The 22,766-nt window shown below is 49.2% G+C and overlaps 1 protein-coding gene across 2 annotated transcripts; it reads left to right on the top strand.

Moving 5' to 3' along the window:
• The first annotated feature begins 1,954 nt into the window (after positions 1-1,954).
• ALKBH5 (alkB homolog 5, RNA demethylase) lies at positions 1,955-21,588 on the top strand. 2 transcript variants are annotated; one of them, XM_035131506.2, is made up of 5 exons: positions 1,955-2,251; positions 4,177-5,325; positions 12,166-12,246; positions 15,862-16,017; positions 17,200-21,588. In XM_035131506.2, exons 2-5 carry the CDS (start codon positions 4,589-4,591, stop codon positions 17,381-17,383), a joined length of 1,158 nt encoding a protein of 385 aa, XP_034987397.1. In that variant the 5' UTR covers positions 1,955-2,251; positions 4,177-4,588; the 3' UTR covers positions 17,384-21,588. The 2 variants fall into 2 exon arrangements, with proteins under 2 accessions (XP_034987397.1, XP_034987398.1); XM_035131507.2 differs by lacking the exon at positions 1,955-2,251 and adding an exon at positions 2,265-2,363.
• Positions 21,589-22,766: the final 1,178 nt, after the last annotated feature.

The following is a 22,766-nucleotide window of genomic DNA, read 5'->3' as shown; positions in this document are numbered from 1 at the left end:
TCTGTTCAAAGGGATCGGAAGATAGCAAGAGAAGTGGCATCATGCAGGCATTTTTCCATATGAAGACAAAAAATCCAATCCAGGTGAATGGTCCCTTCATTAATTGACTTGGAAAATGAGTAGGAAGGAAAGGAGATTGGCAGGGTTCAGTAAAGGCCTCCAGGAAGACATTAATTAGCCACTTATACCTGGTGCTTCCTGTTTTAAGGCCAAGGGCTCCCAAAGCATAGGAAGAAAGTAGGTCAGAGAGCTTTGGCTTATTTGCTGGCTGACTTTCCATCCTCTTGCCTCACAGAGATTTTGCTGAATGAAACACAGCTTAGGCACAAGACACCTAACACCCCAATGCCATGATTTGCCTCCATGGGAATGTGCTGTGGTGCATCCTCCAAAAGGGATGATCTCTCCAGCTGCTTCCCGCTCCCCTTCTAATCTCCTTTCCCTTGTCTGCATGTTTTTGCCCCAAAAAGACAGCATGGGAAGAGGGCTACAAAAAAAGGGTGGGAGAAGCCATGGTTGAAGGCAGCTAAAAGGAAGGCATGGTTTTCCAGGTTGTGATTTGGTAGTTCTAGCATTTTTTATTTTTTTACTTCAGCTTTAGAATTGAAAGCAGCTGCTCACTTTTGGGTAAGGATTGCCTCCAGGTGAGGAGGTAGAGCAGCTTTGCAAATCTGCCTCTGCCCTCCCCACACTTTCAAAGTTACTAACGCAGCTACATATGGGCAGGCAGGCAGTAACTTTTTGCTATTAACTTGTAGGCTAGTAGAATAATAAAGACTTTTTCTTTATTATTCTGAATCGGAATTTTAAAAACCCCTGTCTTTGGTGTGTGTCATAAACTCAGGCCATAGCTGCCAAGTTTTCCCTTTTCTCACGAGGAAGCCTATTCAGCATAAGGGAATTTCCCTTTAAAAAAAGGATAACTTGGCAGCTATGACTCAGGCATTCGCTATACCAAGAGGCTGAGGAAGGCAGATTATCCCATGATGCCTCAGTGCTGGCCCTGGTTTTATCTATCAGTGGTTCCCTTGATGAACCCTGCAGTGTAAGCTTTAAAAACCTCACGCTTCTGTTGTGATAGGAAATTTCACTATTTTCTGAGGCGCTTCATTAGCCACCGATCCTTGAAAGCGCCTGTTTCATTTCTGCAAATCAGCGGGCAGGCTTGTCATTGTGAGCCCGCCTCATAGGGTAAGCATGGCCAATCCGCGCTGAGGTAGGCGGCGAAGAAAGGAGGGGGAGCCTTTTGAGTTGGTCGCGCCCCCTTACAGTACCCAACACAGGTGTCTATGCATAAACCCCACCCTACGCTCGCTTACGTCATTGCGCTTGATGGCGTGGACATTGCGCTTCATGTGCGCGTGCACTAAGGAGCATGCGCAGAGAACATTAAAGGCCCTTAAGGCGTTCTTAGTATAGAGGTAGAAAATTGAGAGTCTTACACGCACAGCCTTCACTTCCGGCTTCCATTCCAACGCCGTAATATAAAGGACATTGTTACATAACGGATAATGGGAGCGCCACTCCACCCTTCCACGTTCCAATCTCTATAGTGCCTTTTATAGCTACGCAGTTTGCTCAGCGCATGCGCCATTAACTGCCGGCAGTGTATATTTTATATACGCCTATGACTTTCTTTCTTCAAAATTTTTTTTACTGCGTCTGTATAATATCATTAGATCGACCTCTCTTTTTTTAATCCTTGTGAGAGAATCGAAAACAGGCAACGGCCTGTTCCAATGTTCACCGGAAGCAGCCGCTCTACTTTTCCCCATCTCTATGGCGATGAAAGAACGGGTGGGGGGAGGAGTTGGAAAGAGCGTCGGCATGCGGCGCGTGCGCAGAAGCGGAGTCGCCGTGGCGAGGACGCTCTTTAGCGGCAAAACGAGAGCCGCTCGGCTCTTGGAGAGCGGGGGAGAGGAGGGGCTTCGGCGCGCCTGCGCAGCGCGCGCCGCTCCGAAGCGTGCGCCTGCGCAGTGGGCGACTCTTGCGCCGTGAGGAGGAGGAGGATGCCCCTGAAGTTATTTATAATGTCGGGCCGGCCGCTGGTGACGTAGCGAGGAGTTCGGGCAGCGGCGGCGGAGGAAGCGGCGGCAGCGGCGACGCCTCTTCCCTTCCTGGTCTCCCTCCGACCGACCGTCCTTCCTCCTCCGCCCCCGGGCCCTCGCTGCCATGGAGGGAGCCGGGCCGCCTCTGCCGCTGACGGAGCTGGACTCGGGCGGCGCGTGCTGAGGGGCCGGACTCGGGCGCGGTGAGCCGGGGCAGTTGGTTCCGGGGTGGACGCCCCCTCCCCTCCCCAGCGCCTTCCGTAAAAGGCGAGACCGAGGGAGTGAGGGGAAAGCAGCCTCTTCTCCTCTCTGAGGGTGAGGTGGAGAGACCAAGAGGTTCGGGGGCGCCTGCCCTTGTCAAGTGGGTGCCCCTGGATAGGTGCTCCCGGAGGGGGGCGGAATGCGGCCCTGAGGCTGGAAAAAGGGCTTCCCAATTTCTCTGATACGCTGTGATAAGTTCGGCGGCGGAGATGCAGCTCCAATAGGTTCAGGGGCGGAGAAAAGGTGCCACGGCGTCCTGGCCCTGCCCTGTTAAGTGGGTACTACCTCTGCCTTTTCTCTCGCCTTCCTCCGAGGCAGTGATAAGTTGAGAGGTCAATAGGTTTGGGGGCGAGCGGCGGTCAGAGGCTTTTTCCTTAATTCCTCTCTTGGTTGGGATAGTGTGGTGAGCATCAAGGCAAACATTTGAGGCCGGAGAGGCTTTCTTCCCCCTCCCCCCATGCCCTGTTATCTGGGAGGACACCATGGCTCCCTCTTCCTTTTTCTTTAGGAGCCTGGTGGGTGCTGGGGGTTTTTTTGGGGGGGTGAGGCAGGTTGGACTTGACTCCCCTCCTGACCTCCTGCTGCCCATAGAAGGGGGCCTCGTGCCTCTTGGCGCTTTCTAAGAGGGTCACAGAGATCAATAGGCTTGCAGTGGGGCCGAGACACTTATTTTTAGCCCCTGCTTATATAATGGCCCTCCTGGCTTACCCGCCCCCCTCCCCGTTTTCTTTCAGATTGTGTGATTGGCTTTGAGCAGGGGGTTTAGGAATTGAGGAAACAAGCTAGGCCTAGTTATAGAGGGGTCCTCATGTCTCCTCCTGAGTGGGAAGCCAAGAGCAATACTCAATGCAGGAAAGAAGGTCTTTCTTTTCAGACTCTGACTAATTAGGTATTGGTACATCCCCACCCCCTTCTCTTCCTGCTGGAGAGGATAATGGATCCAGGTGCATAAAAATGGGCTCTCCTTCCTGCCTCTTTCCCCTTCTTCTGAGAGGGTAACAAAGAGAGAAAGAACTATAGAGACAGGCAACGTTTCCTCTGCCGCCTTCCAACCTCTAGCTCAGTGTTTCCCAACCTTGTGCCTCCACATGTTTTGGGACTACAACTCCCATCATCCCTAGCTAGCAAGACCAGTGGTCAGGAAAGATGGGAATTGTAGTCCGAAAACAGCTGGAGGCACAAGGTTGGGAAACACTGCTCTAGCTGTATGAGAGTTTTCTGGACCTTCTGCCCTTTTGCTTGGGAGACAGACAACAATAGGTATGGGGGGCAAAGACGGCAGTTATCCCCTCAGTGCCATACCTCTTTTTGGGGAGCGCTGCTCCCCACCCAGTAGGCAGGGGGGCAATGAGCAGCAGAAAAGCTGTAGAGGAAGGTTCTGGAAGGGGGGAGTGCCTTATTAGCCTCTCCTTTATGATGTGTGGGTCTGGTTCCTTTTCTCCTGGAAGGAGTAGGTGATGAATAAGGAGCAAGAGTGGAAGGGGGATGCTCTCACCATTCACACCTGTTAACACAGGTCACCTGCTGGCCTCTCCTGTATTCCTAGTTGATGAGTGAGTTAGGGAGGAGGCAATATGTATAGAGGGAACAGATAATGCAGCTGAGTGAACTTGCCGCCTGTTGCTTGACCCTGTGCTTCTCCCTGCCTTTAATTACAGCCACTTTTCCTACTCTTATGCAGGTCAGGCTTGGTCAGGAGTGTTTCCTAGGATATAGCTTGGGGGGGGTTGAATCAGGTGGTTTGCACACCTGGGAAAGGGGCTTCCCAGCTATTGGTGCGGTGGGCTCAGATAATGCATCTTGCTTGTTTCTTTTACCTGCACTTTTCCTCCTTGCTCTTTGCTTACAGCATTTTTTCCTCCCACAGATGGAGTGTGCTTAATTGTCCCGGCACTCACCTGCCAAACAAGATTGGTACCACTGGACGAGGAGACCTTGCATTCATCTGTCTGTTCCGTATCAGTGTTGGAAAGAAACTGAATCTGTAACTTTCTTCTCATTCTCGCAGGGATTTGTTTCCCCTTGCCCCTGCTGCAGGGACTTGGGGTGAGGTGTCTCAGAAGGGTGGAGTGCCTTACCCATCAGGAAGGGCACCTGGTTTGGTTTGCTCTCCGCCTGTGGAAGCTCAGCTGTAGGATTTCTTGTTTTTTCCTCTGGGAGATTATTCCACTAGGATAGACAATGCCTTGAACGGGGACGGCGCTTTCCCACTCACCAGCCCTACAAACTGTTCACCGGTGAGTTCAGTAGAGGTGGCGAAGGCGACTGGGGAACTCACCATGGCCGGGAGTGGCTACACAGACCTGCGAGAGAAGCTCAAATCCATGATGCCTTACCGGGACAATTACAAGGGGGGCGGCACTCGAGACCCTGCCGAGTCTCCCTATGGAGGCACGGGTGGAGCTGCAGAGCGCAAGCGGAAATACCACGAGGATTCCGAGTCGGAGCCCAGCGACTGCGAGGAGCACCAGCGGGAGGAGGAGGAAGAGGCCCAGAAAGTCAAAAGCGGCATCCGGCAGCTCCGCCTCTTCACCCCTGAGGAATGCGCCAAGATTGAAGCTCGCATTGACGACGTGGTCTCCAGGGCTGAGAAGGGCCTTTATAAAGAGCACACGGTGGATAGGGCCCCTCTCCGGAACAAGTACTTCTTTGGGGAGGGTTATACGTACGGGTCTCAGCTGCAGAGGCGAGGCCCCGGTCAGGAACGGCTGTACCCGCGTGGGGAAGTGGATTCCATTCCCGAGTGGGTCCATGATCTCGTCATCCGTAAGCTGGTAGAGCAACGGGTTATCCCCGAGGGCTTTGTGAACAGTGCGGTGATCAACGACTACCAGCCTGGGGGCTGCATAGTCTCCCATGTGGACCCCATCCACATCTTTGAGAGGCCTATTGTCTCGGTGTCGTTCTTCAGTGACTCAGCACTCTGCTTTGGCTGCAAGTTCCAGTTCAAGCCCATCAGGGTCTCGGAGCCAGTCTTCTTCTTGCCTGTGAGAAGAGGGAGTGTCACTGTGCTCAGGTAAGGAAACTTGCAGGAGGCCTTTCCGAGTCGTTGGCCGGTTTCAGCTCTTGAATTAATAGCTGCACATTCAGACCCGTTTGTGTATTGTGTGTTGATTTTGTATAGCATGTTCCGAGTGCTAAATGTTTTGTGATCCTTGCTTGTCTTTTACAGTTGCCATTATTCCTGCCTTACAATTTCTGGAACAGAACCTGAAAGAGCAGGTGACTTGTGTGTTTGGGTCTGTAGGTGACCTTACAAAGCAACATAAGTGATTCCCACTGACTAGCAGCGGTTTTCAAACCTGTCTTCTAGTCAGCCCTAAGATGGTTTGAAATCTCATCCAGGACTCCTCACTGATAAGATCTGTAATGATAGGACAAGCACCTGAGTTTGTCGCGCATTATTAATCTTCTCTGCTATATGCAGATGCAAGGACTTTGGGGTTCTAAGACACATCCTCAGCTTGTGACTGGCAAGAGCAAACCATGACAGCACAGCCAGCATAAACAGAGCAAACAGTGCAGAATGCAGCCTGCAATGTGCAGGGGTTCCTCAGCATACAAACTTGATGCAAGAATGCTTCCCAAGGAACTATTGAGGCAAGGTTCATTAGAGCTAGGAGGAACTTAGCTGGAGAGCACGTCAGCCGTAGGAACTTGTGATAAATGCCACCCAGTTCCAGGGGTTCTGCCAAAACGAGCTTCCATGGTTGGAGAAACTGCTTCTTTGCGAGCATTAACCAGGGATTGGGGGGAACCCCTGGCCCTCCAGTTTTGGCTGGACTACAAGTCCCATCAACCGTGACCAGACCATGCCATCTTGTAGTTAATGGGAGTTGGTGTCCAGCCATGTTTGAAGGGCCACAGGTTACTCACCCTTGCTAACTAACGTGAACTAAAGCAGGGCAGATGACTTTCTTTATGATGAAGAAGGAACTCCAGGGAAGGGTAATGGCTGTGTGCTGGAAAAGATAGAAGGCTTCGCTTCAGACTCCTGACAACAGGAATCAACACAAAAGAAGCAGCAGGTCTGATTGGAAGGGGTTTTTTCCACTCTGCCTTCCACTCCAGCTGGGGCTCTCTCAAGCCAGAGTTGTCTGGGAATTTTCTTTGACACTGGGAGCACCTCTGCCCCCCTCACAGCTTGAGAAAAACATGTCAGTGGAGCAGAGTGGTGCCTCGCTTGACGAATTTAATTCGTTCCACGGGTCTTTTCTTATAACGAAAAATTCGTCTAGCGAATCCCATAGGAATGCATTGAATTTTTTTAAATATTTTTTTTTGCCCATAGGAACGCATTAATTGAATTTCAATGCATTCCTATGGGAAACCGCGATTCGCTAGACGAATTTTTCGTAAAACGAATTTGTCTAGCGAGGCAACCTCCGCTAGAAAAAAACCTTTCGTTAAGCGGAAATTTCGTTAAGCAGGGCATTCGTTAAGCGAGGCACCACTGTAATTGTATCTCCCATGCTGACTGGTTTGAGAGCTCTGTGGCTGCAGTTGATTCTCCATAGTAGTATCATTCTGAAAGTAAAAACCCAATACAAGCAGTAGCAGTCCTCCTAGGAGTGGGTTAAGCCCTGCATGCAAAACCAGCAATTGACCTTCCATGCCAGGAATTGGGCAGGGAGCCCTTGCTCACTGTATTCCTGAATTGCCGCTGGTGTTTTGTCATTTCTTGTCCAGTGTCCTGATACCATGCAATAAGGAAAGCTTTCATAAGGGGAAAGCTATCTCAAGCATGCCTTCCATGGAGTAACCCTTTAGGACTGAACTAAGTATTAGTGTACCTATTTTTCTACAGGTGTTTCCATGGGTTTCTCCAAACCTGTTTCCTGTTGGCTGCAGAGCCACGACTGGTCCTTTGCAATATGCATCGCTGATGTTTTCTGTAGTGCTCTCCTCTTCAATTCCTGGCTCTGCTTTTTTCTCTGAAACTGTGTTTACAGTGTAAATACTTACAGGTAACATTAGACAGCATTCCTTGTGGCATTAGTGCCTGTGGAAGAGCAACTTCTCCAGGAGCAGAGTGTGAAAGGGCGCGAAATGTTGGGTCAGGATAAGCCTGTGACAAACTGTATTTATAGCCATGTAAGCCAAAGCCAGCTCTCCACCAGGATGAGTCAAACATCCCTAATGGTTCCGCGTTGCCATGGCAAAGGGAGGGCAACCAACATTTTTTGGTCTGAGGAGTGAACACTTCTGCCAGTCTGAATGGCTGCTTGAGGGGGTAACGTGATTCCCTGCTTACATTTGTAAAGCGATCTCCGCATGAGCCAGGAAGGAAAATCTCTCCTTCACATAAACATGGCCTTGCACAATAGTCCAGGTGCATCAATAATAAAGCAGTGTAAGGACTAAGCATTATCTCTAAAAGTGCGCACATTAACCAAGGCTCACACAGAAGCACATGTGGCAGGAACTTCCAGGAAGCGGCTGAGCAGCTGTACACTCTGCAGTTGAAATGAAACGCTGCCTGGTGCAGTTTGATAGCAAGGAGGTGCTAAACACGGGAAATTATTTTGTCAGTCTAGTGCAGGGGTCCCCAAACTACGGCCCGGGGGCCGGATGCGGCCCAATTGGCCTGCCAATCCGGCCCACTCCCCCGCCCGCTGGCCCGCACAGGTGCGCGCTCCCCATCCTTCGGCCCGCCGCGCGATCGGCGGGGTGGGAACCGGCCCAAACGCCGGTAAGTCTGGGGACCCCTGGTCTAGTGAAAGGTCTGTTGGAAAATCTGGATGGCTCCCACCACTGTGTATGCAGTAAGAATTGTTGGCCCCACCCATTTTTTAGGGAGATATAATTTATGCATAATAATGGAGGCAGCCTGCAGCTTACACTGGTTGCTAAGCCTGCTAAAACCACCCGCTTCTGCTATGGAGTTGCCATGTGTGACAAGCAAGACTAACAGGACTCTTGGCATGCACCTGCCTCCCTGGCTGTTTCAGATAGCTGAAGACAGTGGCATCCCTTCAAAAAAGTGACTAGCTCTTCTTACCTTGCTCATCTGTGGTAACATTGCAGGGATGCACCAAAAAAGGGGAAATTGGTACCCTAAGACTTGCCCCAGGTAAGCAGGCAAGCAGCTTTTCAGAAGCCTTGCTTTGTATTCATGAGTTCTTTGCTTCAAGGGGACAGTGGCTTTTCCTTTTGTCCGAAGCTTTCTGCTCTTGATTCTGCTAGAGAGCTAGCTCCCCTGTTAGTTTTGCTTTGCTGCAACTATGACATAGGCAACTATGTCAAATGTGAACCTAATTCATTAAAAAAGGAATGGCTGAAAGAACTTCACCTGTGCTTCAGAGTTCCCAAGTTGGAGGGAAAGAGTGGAATGGAATTCCAGATTATTTGACCATTTGAGCTTTTCACGAATGGATGGGTGAAGTCCCCTCTACGTAGAGCAGCATGGGTCTGCTGCAGCCTACAGTGTCCGAGTCAGTTCCTCAGGGACAGAAACAACATTTCCACAAGTCTTTTCTAGTAGCAGAAATCTTCTAGAATTTCACTAGGCCTACGGGTGGGTCACCATGCAGCACTCTCACTGTCCTGTTCCAGCTCGGCTGGTTTCCAAGAAAAGAAGGCGGCATGAAGCAACTAGCACACTTTAAATGCAGGAGTTACTGTACTTCAGTTTGAGGGCAGCAGCGACTAAGTTTTTATGCATTAACTATAAAAGGGCACCTTTCCAAGGGAGGTTGGCCTGAGCAGAAAGTCAGCACTGCCAATATAGCGCCCCGCACTCCTAGATCTGCTTGGCACTGCCAGAATGGACTAGGCCAGTGCTTCCAATCACGCAGGCCAGCTGGGTATAAAAACCTGGTCAAGAAGGGAGGGAGTAGTTCTAAATATGGCTGCTGTCGAGAGGGCTGCCAGGGAGAACCTAGCCAAATAGAAGCAGCATGCTTGTTATGGCAACATGAGTCTTAACATCGCTTGGTCAGTGGCTTTTGCTGGTAGCGGAGAGGGTGATGCAACAGTTTGCTTTCTGTTTACTGGAGTTATGTGGGCAAACACACACACTTTGCTCGCCATCCTTGTTCTTGAGTGTCTTAAGAATGCAGCTTCCTAATTCTTGCCTCCTGATTGATCAGCACATGACTGCTGTACCGCCCTAGCTGATATTTATATGCATTTTGCATGGGAGGAGAGAATCTGTAAGTGCTGCTTCAAATGTTACGAAGAAATGCAGGGAATGGGAAGCGCAGTCCGTTGTGCTTCCTGTTCTCTGCAACTTGGTTGGGAGGGGGAGTCACTTTGAACTCTTGAGAGGGCTTAAAACAAGATGATGAGATGCCCTTTCACAGAGACAGCGTCTCCTCCCAGAAGACTTACCTGCTCCTAGTGTAAATGATCAGGGTTTTGTGGCCCTATGAGGAATTTCTGCTCCCATAAAACAGTGTGCAACTAGTTAGGTATGATGTTGTACATAGTTTTTGGAACACTGAACAAGCAAAATCCCACCCCCACCCCCAATTTTGGCAACCATTGCTTTCAGGCATGGGCTGGTGGCCAACTGGGGGAGCCCACCGTACCTGGCAGAAATTTTTGAAATCTGTAGCTGCAATGAAGGTGTATCCTATTGAAATAGAACAACCTAAGTCTATTTTCTGTCATGTCTGAATTTGGTTGCTTTCATACAGTGACTCTTTGGAATTCAGACGTCTGTGCAAATCCATCCATGAAAGCCAATGCACATATTGTTGCCGTGCTGCTAGGAAACTTGATGGCAAAGTTATTGAAATGGTCAGTTTGTGGGGGTTGGGTTATGCAGACAAGGTTTGAGGTATATTAACCCTACTAACTTAAACTGGTTTTAATAGTCAAGGGTTTCTCAGTGAACTCTGGGACTGGTAGTTCTGTGAGGATGTTAAGAAACTAGTCTACTAATACCCAGGATACTCCTGAAGCCACCCTCGATAAACTGGGTTTAGTTTAGTGGAAAAGACAAGCCTACCTGGACCCTGAGATCGTCATCTGAGGCCCATCTCTGAGTGTGTGTCATTTTCCAAGACAAGGCAGATGCAGGCAGGGCCTTTTTTGTGGTGGCAATCAGTTTGCAGAATGCTGTTGCCCAGGACTCTCATGTGTATCAGGCAGGGGTCCCCAAACTTCCCCGGCTTCGGGCCGGAGGGCGGAGGAGCGCACAGCGATGTGCGCCCATGCGCATGCACAAACACTATTTCTGGCACACTCCCGACCTGGAAAGCACCAGAAATAGCTTGTGCGCATGTGCAGAAGCCTCCTCTGACCTGGAAGTACACTGGAAATGACGCTTGCGCATGTGCACAAGCTATTTCCGTTGCTTTTCCAGGTCAGAAGTAGGCAGCTGCGCTGTGCTGGTAAGGGCGGGCGGCGGGGGTCGGCAGGGGCCGCATAAAAGAGCCTCGTGGGCCATATGTGGCCCCCGGGCCGTAGTCTGGGGACCCCTGGTATCAGGGCTACTGATACTGGGATCTTCACAAACACGTGGCTACTGTTTGTGGCTAATGATAATGGAAGCCAGGGAGTAGAAGGCATTGGTTCAGTGTTTCCTGACTGCAAGCAGTTCATTGTATCCTTCTGCAAAGGATCTTGCTCACAGTCCCTCTGAGTAGGAGAAATAGTGCTTTGAGTGCCATTAAGATTTTCAGAATTACCTGGTAGTCATGGGTCTGGAATCAGGGAAGTGCTGCATATTGAAATCTTGGCTGGGCCCTTGTGGTCTTTGCAGCTATGCTGTAATGCAGATTCTGTCAAGGATCTCAAATGGAACAAAAATGTTTTCCCACCCCTTCCCTAGAAGATCCTGGGCACAGTTGTTAGGATATAGTTATTGAGTTTGCTCACACTGCCACCCAAGCAAGCTAGACTTTGTCCTGTGTTCTCCTTTCCCCCTCATCCACCTTCCTGCACCAGCGATCTACCTGCTCAGGTAGATGCTTACCTGAGCCACTGGTCTCTGCAGCCCGAAAAAGAACAAGGTAGACTCTTGGGGAGGGAAGGTGGGAAGATTCTTACATTGGGAATTTGAAGCCTCCAGCAAAGGCAGCCCACGCTACTGCATTTGATCTGTGGTTATGGGTGACAGCGAGGGTTTGGAGTAGGTGGTAGAACCATGCAAGTAATGGTCTGCGTGGCAAATATTTTTATGTGGCATTCTCAAGAGCAGGGGTGGGGAAGCTGTGGCCCTCCTGATGTTGTTGAGCTCTGACTCTCATCATTCCCTACTGTTGGCCACACTAGCTACAGTTGTTGGGAGTTGGTGAACCCTGCTCTAGAGGATCTCAGGGCAGGATGGTGGTCCCAGGTAATATGCAATCAATCCCCAATATCCCAAGATAGGACTGGAAATGTCCTCTGTCTGAAATCCTGGAGAGCCCCCGCTAGTTAGCAATACTGAGCTACCTGGGCCAATGCTCTGTCTCTGTATAAGGCAGCTTCCCACATGAACCTGAGAAAATGGCCTTGTCTGCTGTATTGATGGTGAGCCAGTGTGGGCATAATGGTTAGAGTGCCCGCTTGGGACCTGAGAGACCAGAGTTCAAATCCCCACTCTCAAAGCTCGTTGGGTGTGCTTGGGCCAGTCCCTGTCTTAACCTACCTCGCAGGGTTGTTGTTTGGATAAGATGCAGAGGGGGAGAGCATTGTGCGCCACCCTGAGTGCCTTAGGAAAAAAGGTGGACTATAAGTGAAATAAACTTAAACGGTGGGCAGAGATGTTAATGAAGGGCTGTAAGCGCTGGCTGAAGTTGTAGACGGAGCCGTTTGATCACCAGTATGGCTGAACTGGGGCTGAAGAGAAGCGGGAACGGATGCAGCCTTTTAAAACTTAAGTTGGCTTGGTTTGAAATCCCTCTTGGATCTTTTTCTTCCACAGTGGTTACGCAGCTGATGAAATTACACACTGCATTCGACCACAGGATATCAAGGAGAGGAGAGCAGTCATCATCCTTAGGAAGTAAGTGGTGAAGCATCTTTGAAGAGAATGTAATTTGTATATGTTTCCAAAGGGGAAAACATCCTTTCACATTCTTGCTGCTGCCAATACTTGGAGCAGCTAAAACTGGTAGCAGCTATAATACACATGATTCTGTCCTGGCTAAGAAAAATCACTCTCGAACTTTGTGAGACATGGCTGTTTCCTTGCTCCCATTTATGAGGCCCATGGTTGGTTTGTTTTTAAAATGTTAAGCCGGGCCTCCTTAAGAAGATGCAGAGAGGATCCTGGGGCACCTCTCTGACCCAGTAAATCCCGGGAAACCGTAACTGAGGCTGAGGAAGTGTTTTCTTAGCATTCTCAGCATTCTCAAAACATCCTGCCCCTTCCTAGCACTTAACTGGTAAAACACATTGTGGTCTGTTTTGAAAGCATGCAGCCAGGAAAAGTGGAAAGACTGGACTAGCCCCACTAAATCTTCCTTAAAGTAACAGCGCTTCCTGCCCTTTCCATTGGCTTGCACACATACACCGGTAGGAAGCAGAGGCTTGGCTTTGCAAATACAACTCAGAACAGCAGACTTAAGAGGCCTGAGCAGTTGTGTGCTCGATGAGGTTTTGGTGTGAGAGAATTTGAACCCCCCTGATGTGTGGTGGGCTCACAGAATTGGTTTAAAGCTGAAGGTAATCGCTGCACAATACAAATTTGGAGCTTCTCACGGTGCATTCTACACTACAGAGCAGGATTCCCAAATTTAGATCTCCAGGTGTTTTTGGACTACAGTTCCCATCATCCCTGACCCACTGGTCCTGCTAGGTAGGGATGTTGGGAGTTGTAGTCTAAATGCAGCTGGGGACCCAAGTTTGGGAAACACTGTTCTAGAGTAATGGTGGGCAACTTGCTGTCTTCCAGGTGTTGTTGAACTCCAGTTCCATCAGCTCCAGCCAGCATGGCCTGCGGTCCTTTATTGTATCTTGAAGCCATTGGTTTGGATCCTACCCTCCGTAGCAGGAGAAGACAAGCTTGCACCATCTTCCATGTGACAGCCCTTTAGATATTTGAAGATGGCTATCTTACTCTTCTCAGTTTCCTCTTTACCAGGCTAAACATACCCAATTCCAACAACCATTCCTCATAAAGGCTTTGTTTCCAGACCCTTTATCATCTTGGTCGCCCTCTCACTGGAGTAGATTAACCCCAATGCTGCCTTGCAGGCTGGGTTTGCATCTCCACTCGAAAGAGTTGGAATTGTATCCATGATTTGTGGAATCCTTGGCAGGGAAACGGGAGAGCATCAGGTTGCTAGTCTGCTAGTGGCCCTGGTTGTGAGCAGTGTCTCCAAAGTGCATCATACAGGGAGCTCAGGGGCTCCAGCCTTGACAAAACATGGTAGCTAGGGTCAAACAATCCTCCGGCAGTGTTCATAAGACTCTGGGGAAGCTTCTTTCTCATGTCTTACACTTACACCTCTGCTAACTTAGTACTTGCTCGAGAACAGAAGTGCGTAATGAGGAAACTATCTAGCTCTGGTTTGCTTTGAGTGGAATTTTCCTGAACAGCCTGGTTACCGGCGTGGTCATAAAAACTTCAAGGCAATGGAAGCATAGCAATATTTATGGATCCTTCCTGCATGCCCTGGGCTGCTGTGGAGGGTGGCTGCAGAACAGCCTGGTGATCTCAGGGCCAGAGTTGGTGGAGCGACCAAGAAAGAAATTGGCTTTCAGCTTAAGAGCAGATGGAAAAACACGAGGCTGTAGCTCAGCTCCCAGCTGGTTTCAGGAGCAGGTTGCAAGATTATTTTACCCCTGTTCTGTTAGTTTGGGACAACCTCTTGAGCTACTTAGAACTTTAGGGAATGTGTTTGGCTGGTGAGAAATGGTACGTGGCAATGTGTTGAGGGGCAGGAGGTAAGCAGAGCTCCACCTCTGGTTTCTGAGCCTGCTTTAAATGCTGCCTGTAGACATTCAGATAACAGGGTTTGGTCCAGGCGAAGTAGATTTGGTCAACTGACTGATCGAGAACTGGGCAAGTGTGTCGGAAGTGTTGGTTTTATTTGGGCAGTTAAAAAGATGATCTTCATCAGACTAGTTACTTATGCAAATTACTTAACAGTTTGGACAAGTAACTTAAGGTACAGTGGTGCCTCGCTAGACGAAATTAATTCGTTCTTATAGCGAAAAATTTGTCTAGCGAATCCCATAGGAATGCACTGAATTTTTAAAACTTTTTTTGCCCATAAGAACGCATTAATTGAATTTCAATGCATTCCCATGGGAAACCGCGATTTGCTAGACGAATTTTTCGTAAAACGCATTCATTTAGCAAGGCAAGCTCCGCTCGAAAAATCCTTTCGTTAAGCGGAAATTTAGTTAAGCAGGGCATTCGTTAAGCAAGGCACCACTGTATCTTAGTTTTGAGAGTGCTTGGTAAGGTTGCTGTAAACATCAACAAGTCTCTGGATGATCCACCCCTTTTGGCTTTTATCATGGAATTGCAATATCTCCGTTTAAAAATAATAATCATGAAATGCAAGCCAAAAGGAAGCAGAGCAGCAGCAAAATATTAAAACGCAAAGCGTCTGCTTTGAAAAAGTAGTTATGCTACGTTGACAGGAGGCAAGCATCCTCCGGCACTGAGACTTCTTGGAATATTTGACAGGCCTCTTGACTGGTGTGCCAATCCTACAAGCTTGGATGCTTTTTTCTCCTTATGGAAAGATTGCTTCACAAATGCTGGTTTCTGCTCCGGTGCCAAATGCTCTGCTTGGAATCATGCAGCGAGAGAGGCCAGAAGTCAGGGATGCTGGGAACTGTAGTTCAGCAACATCTCGAGGGCCGCAGGTTCCCCATCCTTGCCCTGCAACCTGCTACGGATAAGGGGTGGCTTCCTTTCTGCGATCCTTGGACAACCTGTCGCCTTCCAACTCCACTATGGCATGTTTCCATTTGGCACCTGCCAATTCAGTTCAGCATGTGGCTTCTAAGACAAAGAAGCAGGGTGGGCCATGCAGAAAGCTCTAGTCCCATTCGTAGCCCCAGGAGCAGCGTTTCCCTCCGAGTGTGTGTTTCAGGTCCCAAGTCAAATTCGTGGTGGCAGAGGAGGGGTCCTAGAAAGCAGCTTATGCAGATCAATAAACTGCTTGTGCACATACATGTCAAAGCTCAAGCTGAAAGCATACACGCTGCTTTTTTCTGCCATGTGGGCTGTGGAAGTCTGCCCATTCCTGGGGCATCTGGGTTTTTTTTCCAGAAGAAAGCTGGGGAAATCCAACTAGAGTGTTCAACTGCATATATATCAGTGAACTGGCGTCAGATTCAATTTAGGTCAGCATTTCTGTAAATGTTAACTGACTATCATGCTAGGCGGGTGGACTGGTTGGTGCCCAGTCAAGATACATATGAAATACGGATTTTGGGGAGGGGAGAGGCACTTTTAAGTTTCCTCTAGCAATAGACAGGGAGGCCTGACATTTGCTAATCAGATCACATGTGTGGCATGTGGCGGCCTCCTCTCGCCTGCACCCCTGGGGCAAATGTTGAAAGTGGGCACAGTGTCTCTTAACCCCAAATATGTCTCCTGTTCCGATGCATCCGGTAGAATTAGATGAGCACAACTTTTGTGTCTTAACCCTTCCAGGACCAGGCTAGACGCTCCCCGGCTGGAGACGAGATCCCTGAGTAGTTCTGTGCTGGCGCCAGGGTACGCCTCTGACCGCCTGTCAGGAAGCAACAGGGACCCCATCCTGAAGCCAAAGAGGTCCCATCGCAAAGCAGACCCAGACGCTGCTCACCGGTAAGTGAATCCACAACGGCATGGGGGGGGCGGGGGGGGCAGTTGCGCATCATAGAGAGAGAGACAGGAGAGCTGCTGAGTTGTGTGGTTTTGTGGAGTGCATGCGACTAACCCACGGTTGGGAAAGTCCACTTCATAGCCCTGCGGGTCTCGGTCTTTGCACTCAAGTCCAAGTGCCTCAATTAATGGAATTGTGCAGAAGCAGTGGCTGCTTTGGGTTGCAAAATGAGGTTTTGGTTTGGAATCTGTGAATGGGGAGGCGGGCATTGGCCCCAAAGGGGCAAACCTATTACCTCCACTCCTTCTGTGTGTGTGTGCTTTGCAGGTGGGGCTGTCTCTACCCTGGAAGTAAGGCTCAGGTGCTTCCACGGAGACACCCATCCATAATTTCTGACCGGTGTGTGTGGATATAATTTGGCTTTGGAGTGGTGTTGAACTCTTCCCATGTGGTGCAGGCATGTCAACAGCTGTTTGCAATTCAGCGTTAGGTCAAGGGTTCAATGAAGGGGAGAGCCCAAAATGTTACTGGAGGTACATGGCCTCCAGGTGTGCCTAAAGTATCTGTTTGGATCTTCATGTTGCTCATCTTCCCTTAGCCTTTGAAGTAGGGTAGACTATGAGCCCCAGTGGAAAGGTCTTGGCATACTGTGCACCTTGTCACTTGGATGGGGGAACTTGTGGCCCTTTAAATGTTCCTCGGCTCCAACTCCCATCATTCCCAGCCAGTTGGGTAGTGGTTGGGGATGATGGGAGTTGGAGTCCCACATCATGCGGAGAGCCACTGGTTTCCCACCTCTGGTGTAACTGTTTCAGTGAAAAGCAGTAGTTATGAGGTAGTCCTAGATATATATTCTAATTCCCAGTGGCACCTTAGACCAATGCTATGGTCACCACAAGAGAATGTCTAGGCACCATTTCCCCCCAATGTTGTTGTCAATTTCATTTCATACAACACACTAAAACGTCAAATAAAACAATATGGAATAAAACAAATTGAAGCTTCAAGGAAAATATTTTTGATCCTTCTCTAAGCGACGTTTTGCTTTCCCCAGTCACCAGCCGGACATCCAGAGATCTCCACGAGGTCGCAGTTGGATCGGTGCCAGTCGCAAAATGAGCCTGTCTAATTTCTAACACTGCCCTGAATCCTCTCATTGGTCTGTCTTTCTTTCCTCTCCTCAGACCTCGGATTCTAGAAATGGATAAAGAGGAGAACAGGCGCTCGGTCCTCTTGCCCAAGCACAGGAGGCGGAGCCATTTCAGCTCTGAGAACTATTGGCGGAAGTCTTACGAGTACACGGAGGACTTTGACGAGGAGGAGGAGGACAGCAGTCCAGCTCGGAAAGTGAAAATGAGGCGGCACTGAGGGATTCTGTTCTTTCATCCCCTACCCCTTCCAACAAAGATATTTGAGCTGATGAGACTGGCCTTCAGGCTGTGAAATCGTATCTCCCCCCCCCACCCCTCCTCCTTCCCCCCCCCTTGGCTATTTCTCATCTAGCTTCAAGGTTGTATTCTCCCTCGCCCCAACCCCTTTTACGCTGAAGAACGGATCTGGCTTCTTTTTCCTTTTTCTTTGAAGAGAGGCATCGGTGCTGATCAGGTTGTATCTGCCGCCACCTGCCCTCTTCCCCTCTGCTCTCCCACCCCCAGGCAGTTGGCCGCGCCCCTCGAAAGCATGGAGGAGGAGCAGCTTGTTTTTAAAGGGGGGGGGAGAGCTAATGTTGTTCTTTGAGGTGTTTGGGCTGGAGTGGATTTTGAAGATGCCCCCAAAAAAGTGGTCCGTTGAGTTTGCCGAAGGAGTTGAGAATATTCGTTTATGCTCTTGGCGCTTCTTCTTCTTGAAAACGTTATAAATACAGCGTTTCTCCTTCCCCACCCCCATCCTCACACTACCAGCCGTGTGGTGAAATGCTCTCTGTATCGCCACCCTGCTCCGCTCCACACCAAAGGGCTCCTGATTTCTGAAGCCAACGGCCGTGTGAATTTATTTTCCTCGCTGTCATTTCAAAAGCCGCCTCCCTCCAGCAACTGGAAATCTAAAGCTTTGCGAACACCTCTTCTTATTATTATTTTGTTTTTTGGTGACACCAGATGACAAAGCGTTTAGAACGTGTTGCACTTTAGTGTCAGGGTTTATTCCCCCTCCCCTTGAAATGCCATATAATCCCCCCCCTCCTTCCCCCAAACCCTTACTTGCTTGGGCTAGCAAGCACCTGTGTTTTCTGCGCTGCTAATGAAAAAAAAGGATACAGTCGTGTTTTCTCTTTCTGTGAAGGATGCACAGTGGCTCCACATTGGGGCTGCTGCTTGAGGGCTCATTGAGGGGCGGGAGGGGGCAACTCTTGGAGAGGGAGGAGCTGCTTGGCTGGAAACCTCAGATTCTGCCGAACCGAACCCCTCACACTAACAGCATAGGGCCCAATGCAGTGGGCAAGTCTCCCTGCACCAGCCTGGTTGGAGTCGCTGCCAGCTATGCAAACGTAAACAGTTTTTTTAACGATGCACTCGGGAGAGCCTTCCTAGTGCATTGCACCCATACCTAGCATTTTCTATATAAACATATTTATTTTGAAGACTTTTACCTGCTTTGTTTCACTCGAGGCTTTCCTTCTCCCCACCCTCCTAGAAAACCAGACTTTCCGTCTCTCTTGACACTTGAAGACGATGCTTATGTGGCGGTTGTCCATTCTTAAAGGTAGATGGCCCCGGGCAGGAATCCAGACTGGGCAGGAGCTGCGTCTGTGTGGGGCAGCCCTCCCCCCTTGGTTCTCAACACTGGCAGACTCCCAGTGAGGTGGGTCTTGGGATCACTGAAGCAGGAACGTTTAGGCTGCCACATGCAGAAGGCAGGAATAGTGAGTGAATTTGGCATCCTCTTCTGCTTCTTCAGTGCCTCCATGCTATGGGCTCCCCCGGCTTCTGGTCTTGGACCAAAAGCATCTTGCTAAAGGCATGTCAGACCTCGTGTTTGGAGCTGCCAGCCGGCCTCTTAACATGCTTCATGTTTCTTTCCTGCTTGAGCCAAGCCCAGAAAAGCACGTCCTGTTGCCCCCAAAGAGTTCAGCTTTTAAATGTTAGGTCTTTTCCCCAATGGCTGTAATGTCTCTCTGCCTGTCTGCCTGTCTGCCTGTCTGCCTGTCTGCCTGTCTGTCTGTCTGTCTGTCTGTCTGTCTGTCTGTCTGTCTGTCTGTCTGTCTCTCTCTCTCTCTCTCTCTCTCTCTCTCTCTCTCTCTCTCTCTCTCTCTCTCTCTCTCTCTCTCTCTCTCTCTCTCTCTCTGCTTCCTGCTTTGCCCCAGCCTGGAAGAGTTTTCAGCGTTCTTCAGGAACCAGGTCAGAACCTGGGTTCAGATCACCTAAAAATCTCCCTTATTTTTTTAAAAAAGCACACACGAGAGAAGCCCAGCTTTCTGAACCAAAAATCTGGTTCAAAACATCTGCCCTTCAATATTTTAAACTTCATTTGTTCTTCTCAACTCTCATACCTGAGGAATCCTCTTTCTCTCTCGCCCCCCCCACCAGGTTGCACGTGCCTTTTTGCTATGATCTATATACCTCATAACCATCAAATTACCTTATGCTTTTGACGGGCGAGGAGGTTTTGATGCCAAACCCCCAGACACTCATTTCCTCCTGTGCTTTATTCAACAGGGGCTGGTGCTCCCCTCCTCTAAAGCTTGCTCCGCTGGGATGGGCCAACCCACCATATTGCTACAACACGTAATATAATAATTATTATTTTTAATGATTGTTGCCTCTTCCCTCCTGACTTGCCACCAAAGTGGAACCTTTTGCTTTCAAAAGGGTTATGGCTTCATCGTAACACCACTTCAGTTTTCCTTCAAAGTTCCTTTGGGCGTGTGGGCTGCTCTCACTTGCTAGTTTGGTGGGGCAAATGTGTTGAGCTTGGCTATCCCATGCTCCTTCGCCACAGGTGAGGTTGAAGCAGGATGCAGGTGGGACACCAGATTGCCGAAAGTTCCCAAAATACCCTGGTCTGCAATGCTAGGCTGTTTCTGTGACCGGCAGTGCAAGAAACAATGCTTTTTTTTGTCCCTGTGAAGGGAGCACACCATCCAAGAAAATTGATGTTGGTGCTTTGACTAATCCTAAGGACTGAAGGGCTTCAGTAGATTTGCAGCCTTATAACTCAGCATCCTTGTCAGTTTAGTGTATTTCCCACCAGGATTTGGGTTTTTTTTTTACTGCAGGGTTTTTTTCCGTCAACACCCAACACGACTAGTGTTTTTTGACCCGCTCTGCTAAGTGTTAGAAATCGGATTTCAATTTTTGTTTTATGATTTGCCATAACCGAGATGAAGTTGGCTCATGGACGTGGGTGAGCGTTCCAGATCCGATTTTCTCCCGTAAAGAGGGCCTTTGCTTCTCTGCGCCCTGCTGCGCAGCCTCTGTTGAGGTGGTGTATGGAATCAGCACTGAACCGACCATACGGTGAGCAAGGAGGCAAATGGGTGAATCTTCTCTTCTTTCCCGCATCCCACCTTCAAGCCTTTTGGTGCCAAGCACCTGTTAACCTTGGCGGAAAGGCATATAGGGGAAAATGACACCTGAATAATTCTGTTGGCACTTTCTGGTTCTTGCACCTGGTTCTTAGATGCCCCTGTCCATAAAACCGGCTGAGGCCAGGGCACTTGCCAGCTGCCTCCCAAAAAGTTAGATTTTCCTGGAATGTCGCGAAGGAGGGTAAAAGCAGGGGGCGGGCATGTACTTTCTCCCACTTCCCTGCACTTTGCTTTTCTCAGGCACCATCTGCTGTGGCGATAGACCCAGTTCTAAGGCGCAGTCTGATGGGATTCAACAAAAAACAAAAAAAGCTACCCCCTTTCTGAGATTGAAAAATGTTGACGGATGGCTTGGTTCCATGCTTCTAATGCTGTTAGTGTGAGGTTTGATGGCAGCCCAATCACTGGTAACAGGATCCAGCCACAGCCCCTCACCCAGGTTCAGGCTGCTTTTGAAATTTTGAGGGTTTGTGTGGTTTGGGATCTGTTTCCAGTGATTAGCTGGGTGTTTTTGTTTTGGTTGTGTGTGTTTTTTTTTTAAAAAAAAGCACCAGTTGCGGATGTGCTGGAGCCTGAAGGCAAAACTTGCTCCAGAGCGTTCCTGGGTTTCTCTCCTCCTTGCACCTCCCCCCCCCCTCTTCCCAAGCACACACTTAAAAAAGAAAAAGGAAAAAAAAATTAAAAAAGTTCTGGCTGACTTTTTTGTGTTTTTTTTAAATGGAAAAAAATCTAATTTTTTGTTACAAATAAAATAAGTGGCAATATTTTTTTCTGTAATTTTTTCATAGGAAAAAAGTGTGATTTGTAAAAACCAATTGTACAGTTCTGAAGTTTGAAATACACAAAATCGCCGTACTGCGTGGCACGCTGTCAATGGGGGAGGGAGGGGAAGGGAGAGATTATTTTCCGTACAGTACAGTGTATTTGGGGAGAAATCTTTTAATTCGGGTTGATTTAGGAAGAGCTATAGTTCCCTGTCAGGGTTTGAAATTTCTTTTTTTTCTTGTATAGAATGCTGCATTTAACTAAATAAAAGCCGAAAGCATCACTCGACTGAGTTAAGGTGTTTCCATTTATATTTGCTTTTTAAAAACTGTAACGGTGCTTGCACAATGCTGCTGCTGTTGCAAGTGTCAAGAAGTTCTTCATATATTTTCAGGAATCCTTACCAGAAGCCCACGAGGTAAGAACAGTTTTCTCCCACATCGCTGGCGGGTTTGAAGTGTTTGGCTCGATGCCGTGAGAATAACGGTGTGCTTAACGGTGAAATTAGATGCAACATTGGCTACTTAATGACCATACAGTACTTTCTTATTTGTTTGCAGGATGGTGATGTATTAGAGCAGGCTTCCTCAACCTCGGCCCTCCAGCTGTTTTGAGACTACAATTCCCATCATCCCTGACCACTGGTCCTGCTAGCTAGGGGTCATGGGAGTTGTAAGCCGAAAACATCTGGAGGGCCGAGGTTGAGGAAACCTGTACTGGAGCACTTTCCTTGCCGCAAGAAATCCAGCCTTTCAGGGAAATGGCCATGCTGCACAAGAGCGCCCCATCAGCTGCAGCCAGGGTTGGCCCATATGTGATTTAATCCCACCTAAAAATTCCAGGAGACTTGGAAGTGCCCTAAGTCAACCGGGATTTGCAATCATAACAGCTGGGCCACTTTCTGAGGAGCTTCTGCTGCTTTTGGTGGGTTGTGGCAGGTTGAGCCCTAGGATGTTGAGGTTTGTAAGGGGGAGGGATTATAGAGAACCCTCCCCCCTCATCAGAAGCAGCCCGTCTCCAAGCAGTCATGAGAGCGAGAGGTCTGAAGGGGTGAGTCAGGAAATGGAGGGGGAGTGCCAGGGCTCTGGCAACATCAAAGAGCCCCTGCTCCATAGGCAGGAAGAGAGGGAGGTGGAAAGAGTGGACAGGAATAGGTCAGACAGAAGACCTGTCCCCCCGACCCGGAATTGAGAAGGAGGAGGAAAGGGAGGCGCTTCTCAGTTCCGAGGCTTTTATGCTGGTCCCGGACGCGGAAGGGGGTAGTGCAGGAATCTTATTTGAGCGGGTAGACATGAAATGAGCAATCCGTTACAGTGTAAGTAATGTGCACAAATAAAAAAACGTCTGAAAGACAAGCATGTGTACGGCCGTTACTCAAGAGTAGTCACAACAAACCCTGACAAGGTTTGAGGCAGGTCTGGGTTACAGCCGAGCTTTTGTGTTTTCACAAATGAGAGCAGC

This window comes from Zootoca vivipara, chromosome 14 (assembly GCF_963506605.1).
Source record: "Zootoca vivipara chromosome 14, rZooViv1.1, whole genome shotgun sequence".
Lineage (NCBI taxonomy): Eukaryota > Metazoa > Chordata > Lepidosauria > Squamata > Lacertidae > Zootoca > Zootoca vivipara.
This window is presented reverse-complemented; position numbering and strand designations above follow the sequence as displayed.

Bases quoted from the DNA above. Each gene is read 5' to 3' on its own strand.
- ALKBH5 (XM_035131506.2), top strand. From the start codon at position 4,589: ATGGCCGGGAGTGGCTACACAGACCTGCGAGAGAAGCTCAAATCCATG. The intron at 5,326-12,165 runs GTAAGGAAACTT...TTTCTTCCACAG, and splicing joins GGGAGTGTCACTGTGCTCAG to TGGTTACGCAGCTGATGAAA. The intron at 12,247-15,861 runs GTAAGTGGTGAA...TAACCCTTCCAG, and splicing joins GCAGTCATCATCCTTAGGAA to GACCAGGCTAGACGCTCCCC.